Genomic DNA, 7,645 nt, shown 5'->3' with positions numbered 1-7,645 from the left:
TGTGTGAGAGAGGTGTCACGCATGAGACAGAGGGCTGGAGTGAACGATCGACACACTTCCTTCTTGAGAGGGGTGCTTCTTACTCGTCTAATGGAAGCTTGTCCTTTATGACCTCCAAAGACCTGGAAGTGAAGCAAGATCTTGCAAAAAAGCTCATGGAAGCCCATAAGTAGTCTGCATAAGGCTCGTTCAAGCCAAATAGGGATAGGGACGAGCTCACCTTGGCCCTGGGAAACAAGGAGCATGGTGGTTGCGCACGAGACGTTGGGGTGATGGGTTTGAAATATGGATTCCCAGACGATGTCAATAGTTAAAAAAGTCAAAAGAGATCCCAAGCAGAGCGAGATGCAGAACGAGAGGTAGAACAAGCTAGAATGATGGAAATGCTTGAACAAGAGCTAAAAAAGGAGAGGGAACATACAGAAGAAAGAATAGCACAAGCAGTACGACATGCCCTCATGCATGAACAGGGTGCCATTATGAGAGAATAGGAACGGCCGACAGCATCTCCTAATGTTGTGCACTCCAGTCTCAATGGTCGTCGGAGTAGCTGTGCGTCCACGGGAGTTCTAGAAGCTGATTCCATCACTTATGTTGTGGACCTCATCACAGCATGGACACCGTGTCAACTACACATTGGTGCTAGGAACGTTACCATCAAGGTGGTTTTTGGCGTGGCTTATCCCTACGGCTCCCATGAACATTTGCACAGACGTCCGATACCAGAGGGCTATGCCGTGGTCAAAGTAGACGAGGCAGTTGACTAGTAATGCCAATGTTGAGATGGACTATCCTACAGAGGAGGAGCGAACACTAAGGAGAGAATGAGCACACATTCATCACGTGGGAGAAGGTCTACATAGTGTTTCAATTAGGAATAGCTCTCAAGAATCTCTACTCTCCACTACACCCCAGGCCACCGTCACCTCGAAGATATCCCTCTCCTCAGCCATCTCCCAAAAGAAGTCCACCTCCTTAGCTATAGCCTCTAAGAAGTCTATCACTCAAGAACACAACACCATCAAGAAACCAGCCATCAGCTCGGAAAACAAGATCAGGTTCTGCAACATCCAAGCAGACTACATCATCTGAGAAGTCAGTGATATCCAAGAAGTTGACGAAACCCAAGGATGTCTATTCACTCACTGTAGAGGAAACCAAAAAGATTATGGACGTCAGTGTCACATCTCATTTCCATCCTCCACCGAAGCCTATTGTGTCTGAAGATGCCTTGAAATTTTTCATGAAAATGGCCAAAGCTAAACAGATGGGGGTGCCTTCAAGTAAACCGCCGACTGACTATGAACACATCGGCAAGAAGTAGACCAAGAGCAAACCAGGCCCAATCATTAAGGATGCTCCAAGCATTGCATACTTTCTGGCTCGTTCAAGAATAACAATAGAGGAACTAGCACAGCTTACTTTGGAAGTGGATATATCAAAGTTGGATGTTACATGACCATTTGAGTTGAGCAAACCTTTGGTCAAACCAAATATAGAAAGAAACCTTACAACTGAAATACACCGATTACATCAGTGGTACTTGGAGCAGTCTAGGTAGGGTTTTCAAGCGTTCCCCAAAAGATACAGAGATAAATATTTCCTCAATGGGGAAGGCAATGCGGATGGCTTATTCTGGTTGGATTTCTTGCACTTGTATGAATTATACAAGGAAGATGCCCTCGATGTGGCTATAGTCAAAGCGTGGACTCTGTAAGTGACTTATGCATATAATTCACGTTATATGATCTTGTACCTTGAAATTGCATAGCTAACTTCGCTCTTTCGTAGTATGGAGATCCAAGCATACAAACAAGACATAGATAAGAAAGTAGGATTCATCAATCCTAGGCTTATAAACCAGAAACTTGTAAAAAGTAATCCAGACTTCACCGAGGACTACTTATTGAAGTGTCGGTTTCACCATAAATACAAGAAATTCATACTCTTACCCTACAACTATGAGTACGTGTTTGCACGCTAGGGCATCCTCATTTTATGGGCAACTTTATTCTAGCACTAATTTGCTATGGTGATATATTCTGCAATTTTCATTGGATCTTCTTTGTCATCCGCTCATACTTGAGCAAGATCATTGTCTTGTACACACAAAAGAGAGATAAGACGACTTACCAACACCTCATCGATATGCTAAACAGGTTAACTCGATCATTTAATCTTCTCGACGTTTGCATCTAAGTTTAATTGGTGTTCATATTCACATATAGGGCGTACAAAACATAGTGCAAGAAGAGTGTTATCCACATTCCATTCAGGAAGCAGTACGATGTAAAAACTGACTTTCTGGTACACAATCCATATTCATGTTTTGCATTTCCTACTGAATAAAAAGGTTCAATTCATTCTACTAACAAATCCTTTCTTCTAGAAGTGTATGAGGTAGCCACCCAGCAACAATCTCTACACGTTTTATGTTCTTACTTTCATGCACGCATTCAGACTTGACGGAGACGCTGTTAGGTTCAATGATCTTGAGGTATGAAATAACATATCGATGCCTTCTTTTCAATTTCTACACGTGTTCAAGGACTAATTCTTTCGATTCTTCAAACGCAACGCTCCAAACTACGCACAAGTGTATTACAACCTACAGAAATACATGCCCTTCAAGAACAAATGGTAAGGTTCTTCTTGGAACATTTTATCAACCCAAACAGCGAGTTTCATGAACCGATCGTGCCATCCACACATGGGAGACCTTTAGATGACACCGTACCTTCTAGTAGAGAGTATGCGACAAGGAGGAAGGCTATCAAGGGTCTTGACAACGTATTATATTTCACCAATTAACACAATATTAATAAATGACATTAATTACTATTTATAATGAATGACATGAATTACTATGTATGATGTGAAGTTGATATTGTCGGACGACTCTTTGATAGAATGGCCTTTCAACAATGATGCGGAGATGGAGTAAGAAGCAGCAGCCAGTAAGCATGCCTAGGAGGAGTATGAGAGGCTAGCCCCTCAGCTGTGCACTGTGGAGGAGCAAGAAGTAGTGTCCCATAAGCATGCCCAGGAGGAGAAGGGTGAGAGGTTGGCCCGTCCATTGTGCACTACAGAGGAGCAAGAAGTAACGTCCCATAAACGTTCCCAGGAGGAGGACGACGAGAGGGTGGCTCGTCAGTGTGCTACGGAGGAGGCAAAAGACTCAAATCGTAGAGGCGTTCAGGCGTCAGATTTCGATGTCTTTGACATGTCGGTGAGCCTGGAGAATATGTGATGCTACGATCGATCAGGCATGGCCGGGTCCTCCACTCCAGAACCATCACCCCCTCGACGTCCCCGAACATACACACGCCATCAGTCATCAGTGCGGAGACGTGGTCCTCATAACGGGAGAGGTAGAGGGATACTAGATTGGCTCAAGTCGACTAACTTTTTAGGGGGTGACCTCTAAGAACTATTATGTATATATGTGTGTTTGTCGATGCCTGACTTGTAATATGTGTTCATTAATATGTATTAATGAAAGTACTTTTATTATTGATTTACAGTAAATATATGTATCATTGTATGCATGTATTGAGAGAGAGACGAAGAGATCAAGGAGAGAGAGAGAGTATAGAGAGGACAGAGAGAGGGAGGACCAAGGGAGGAGAGGAAAAACGCTACCAGCTGAAACCTTTAGCTGGCAGTGATTCCAGCGAATCACTGCCGGTCGAAGGCTTCAGCCGGCAGTGATGCCTTGGGTATCACTACCGGGCAAATCCTTCAGCCGGTAGTGATAACCCCTTTCACTGTCGATCCACCGAGCTGGCAATGATTGTCCTCGACTATCATTGCCTGTTGCCCACTGCCGGCTCTAGAACCGGCAATGAAGGGGGTTTTGGAGCCGGCAGTGATGAGGATTTCTGCAATAGTGTCGGGACGTGATAAGACATAGGAGAGGCAATGGACCTCAAGGTGGTGACCAGAGTGGTGACGGTGCAGGATGAGGTCGGATTGGGAGGAGAGAGGAGCCGGCCAACCGGTGGGGATAAATGGAGCTGCCAAAGGAGACAAAGAGCGGCATTTATTTTCGACCGGTGGTTCAGATTAACCATGCATGATAAGCTTCACCCCTTGGTATCTCATAAGCTACTAGATTATTACACACTGTTCTAGTTTGGAACCATCCCCAATATTGTTTCAGATAGTTTCACATTAGAATCGTGGGGATACTTTATTATCTCTGACGGCTCTTGCCGTATGACTTGTCTTAGACAGATCAGAATTGGGACTGTTAAAGAAAGCATCATAGACAAGATGTCTCATATGACTGCTTGTGTGGTAATGTTTATTCATCAACCACGAAGTTTATTGCACATCTTCTTTTGCCACCTTTTCTTGTGTTTCAATCAAGAACCACGTAAATTTGGGACAAATTAGAGCAAATTGAACCGGTCTAACAGGTCATGCGATGAATCAGGTTATAACCCTTGCCGGTTCGGTGAGTCCAAATCCCATGAAATTGTTGGTTGCATACCAAATCATCATGCAACTTGTTGTTCCTTTGAAAAGGAACTAAATAGCCAAAGAAAAGGGCAAGATAACTTATAAAAGTATTTGTTGAAAATACATCAGGTCATAGGGATGTGAAGGAAAACTAATGTTATGGAGGGCATAAAGTTTGTGACTTTTCGGGGTTGATTGGTTCCCCCCCTGTTTTGAAACAAGGCTTTCTTATTCATTTCACAACGCTAAGGGTCTGTTGGGGACACAGAGAATACATGAGAAGCAAGGCGATCCATAGCAGTGCATTACTAGCGATTCAAATTAATATGAATTCCCAGTAAAGGTGTTGAGACATATGGACCATCGTCATTCGTTCTGCGAAGTGACCTTTGTTACTTGCCCCCTGTTTCTGTGTCGTGATTCTTGATTCCTTCCATGAATAAATCGAGGCTCATCTTGGCAACACGTACCGCGTCACCACCCATGATTTTCTCCCTCAACTCGTTTACCTTCCCCTTCAAACGGCTTCCCTCTTCGCCTTCCATGACTCGCTCAATGCAATCTTTCACATCGCTCTGGTCACTACTCACCAGCGCGATCCCGGCCTCCCACATGTTAATAATGTAGGCGCAGTTGATGAAATGGTCTGCAGAGATAGGGTAGCATATCATGCGGACCCCGTACCGTACAGCTTCCAACATCGAGTTCCAGCCGCAGTGCATGATGTAGCACCCCACGGCCACATGCTGAAGAACGTCATCCTGCGGTGCCCACGAGATGATCTTGCCACGGCTGTCAACCTTCTCTGTGTACCGGTCTGGGAGGCCCGCTCGCCACGAAGGGTGGTTCTTCAAAACCCACAGGAACGGCCGTCCGGAGGCCTCCAAACCACGCGCGAACCCGGTTATCTTGTCAGGTCCGATCGGTGCAGCCCAGCTTCCGAATGAAACGTAGATCACTGACTCAGGACTCTGCTTGTCTAACCAGCCCATGCAAGTCTCGTCAGCCAGCCACATGGTAGTCGTCTTCTTCAAGTCGTCGCTGAGCAGTACTGGTCCAACGTGGAGGATTTGCTGGCCCTCCGGTGGATCATACCGGTCGGAGTCGCCGCCTTCGTCGCGGAAGGAGTTGACGAGGATGGAGCGGAGGTTCTTCGCTCGATCCACTGTCTGAAGCCAGAAGGCAAATCTTGATTTCTGGGATAGTGCGCCGCCGCCGCCGCCGCCGACGAGCCATGGAAAATCTTTCATCCTCAGTTTTAACTTTGCGGGCAATATGTTGACATCTCCAATGTCCTGGTGTTTGTCGAAATGATCTTCATCGATTCCGTCTCTTGGTAGTAGGATACCTTCATGTGCGTATGGACAATCTGTTAGCGCATAATGTCTGTACACCTAGCATATGAATTAAGCAAAACCGTTTGTTTATCCATAGCAACGAATATGAATTTAGTTAGTGTTTTTCAAGGTACAGAACGCTAAAATTAGGTGTGACAAAATATACAGGGAATCTGGATTGATGCCTGATGAGTTGCTGGTGTTAACAGGTTGCATCCATGCGAACCCAAGGGAAATAGTAAAAAAAATATTGATGCACTGCATGGACTGTATATTTTAAGGCCATCCTAGCAGGTAAGAGAAGTTGATAAATTTAGACCATCCAATTTCTTAACTAAATGGTGTTATTAAAAACGTAATTAGCGATTTAATTCCTCTGATCTTGCAGCCAGCGGTTGGCCTTAATTTCCACAGCAAAGGTAATCCGAGATTGCAATAGAATTTTTTTAATAAATAATTCTTCCGAAGCATGAATCGTGACTAAATAATTTGATTTTTTAGTCTACTCAATATTTCCTCCGAAGGGAAATAGTCAAAATAAATGATGCAATGCATTTTTGTGCAGTACGTAGGCATACCGGATTCCGAGATGAAGCCCTTGCCGATCAGCTCCGGGATTACCGCCACGGTGCGATAGGTCGCCAACATCCCCACCCAGAACCCGACCACTGGCAGGCCGCACCGCGCGGCCACGGGTATCGCCCACGACGCCAGGAGGTCCACAACGAGGCACGAGACGCGAAGGGCCCCTATGCCGCGCTGCGTCGTCAGCATGCCCTCCAGTTGGGCCGGCATGTGGTGCTCCATGGAGTGCACGATGCTAGCGGGTCCCGGGGGTTCATCGCCACCGTCGTCCGGGACGCTGCTAGGTATGGGCACGAGGGCGACGCCGGCGCCTGCTTCGCCGGAGTACTGGCTCATGCGGCGGTGGATGAAGTCCGGCACGGCGACGGTAGCCGACACGTCGCCGCGGACCGCAACGGCGTGCGCCAGGTGCAGCATCGGGGCGACGTGGCCCTGCGCTGCGAACGGCACGAAAACGATGTGCTGCGCGACCTCGGCGGCCATGCCACCGTTTGGTGAAGGCCTAAGTTATGAGCTAACGTCTATGTGGTTTCTCCAGTAAGGTGCGGCCCGGGATTTATAGATGCAGCCCTGGACTTCGATTTGTGTTCCCCTTTGCTTCCGTGGCACTCAATGAGTCAATGTGTTCTGTCATACATTTAAATAGAAAAAGGAAAACAAAGAGAAGAAGAACTGCCGCCATGCCTTTTTTGTCTTTTGCTGAACTCGTAAATGGCATTTATCAAAAAAGATAATATTATTAATTACAGCAAGACCAAGCAGACAGTTGTTCCAGTTAAAGGACCATGAGTAAGAAGAACGACAACTCTCATCTCTATCTCTAACTCGTCTCTATCACTATCTCTATCTCTATCTCTATCTCTATCGCTACCTCTCAAAGAGAACTGCTGTGATGCCGTTTTTTTCTTTTGCTTAACTCGTAAATTGCATTTATCAAAAAAGATAATATTATTAATTGCAGCAAGACCAAGCACACAGTTGTTCCAGTTAAAAGACCATGAGTAGGAAGAATGTCAACTCTCATCTATATCTCTAACTCTTCTCCATCACTATCTCTATCTCTGCCTCTCAAAGAGAACTGTTGTGATGCATTTTTTGTCTTTTGCTGAACTCGTAAATAGCATTTATCAAAAAAGATAATATTATTAATTGCAGCAAGTCCAAGCACACGGTTGTTCCAGTTAAAGGACATGAGTAGGAAGAGTGTCAACTCTCATCTCCATCTCTGTCTTCAACTTTTCTCTATCTCTATGTGTATC

At 45.5% G+C, this 7,645-nt stretch overlaps 1 protein-coding gene across 2 annotated transcripts; it reads right to left on the bottom strand.

Annotated features, from left to right (window-relative positions):
• Window positions 1-4,341: 4,341 nt before the first annotated feature.
• Window positions 4,342-7,027, bottom strand: LOC133897386 (UDP-glycosyltransferase 82A1-like). Of its 2 annotated transcripts, none has more exons than XM_062338108.1 (2): window positions 6,380-7,027; window positions 4,342-5,833 (listed from the first exon to the last, which is right to left on the bottom strand). In XM_062338108.1, the coding sequence occupies exons 1-2, from the start codon at window positions 6,867-6,869 to the stop codon at window positions 4,857-4,859; spliced, it is 1,467 nt and encodes a 488-aa protein (XP_062194092.1). In that variant the 5' UTR covers window positions 6,870-7,027; the 3' UTR covers window positions 4,342-4,856. The 2 variants fall into 2 exon arrangements, with proteins under 2 accessions (XP_062194092.1, XP_062194093.1); XM_062338109.1 differs by having other exon boundaries at window positions 4,344-5,812; window positions 6,380-7,023.
• Window positions 7,028-7,645: the final 618 nt, after the last annotated feature.

Source organism: Phragmites australis, chromosome 17, assembly GCF_958298935.1.
Source record: "Phragmites australis chromosome 17, lpPhrAust1.1, whole genome shotgun sequence".
Taxonomy (NCBI): domain Eukaryota; kingdom Viridiplantae; phylum Streptophyta; class Magnoliopsida; order Poales; family Poaceae; genus Phragmites; species Phragmites australis.
The sequence above is the reverse complement of the archived record's forward strand: the minus strand, read 5'-3'. Positions and strand labels throughout refer to the sequence as shown.

Excerpts from the sequence above, each read along its gene's own strand:
- LOC133897386 (XM_062338108.1), bottom strand. The coding sequence starts at position 6,869 with ATGGCCGCCGAGGTCGCGCAGCACATCGTTTTCGTGCCGTTCGCAGCG. Across the intron at positions 5,834-6,379 it reads GGGCTTCATCTCGGAATCCG|ATTGTCCATACGCACATGAA; the intron begins GTATGCCTACGT and ends ATGCGCTAACAG.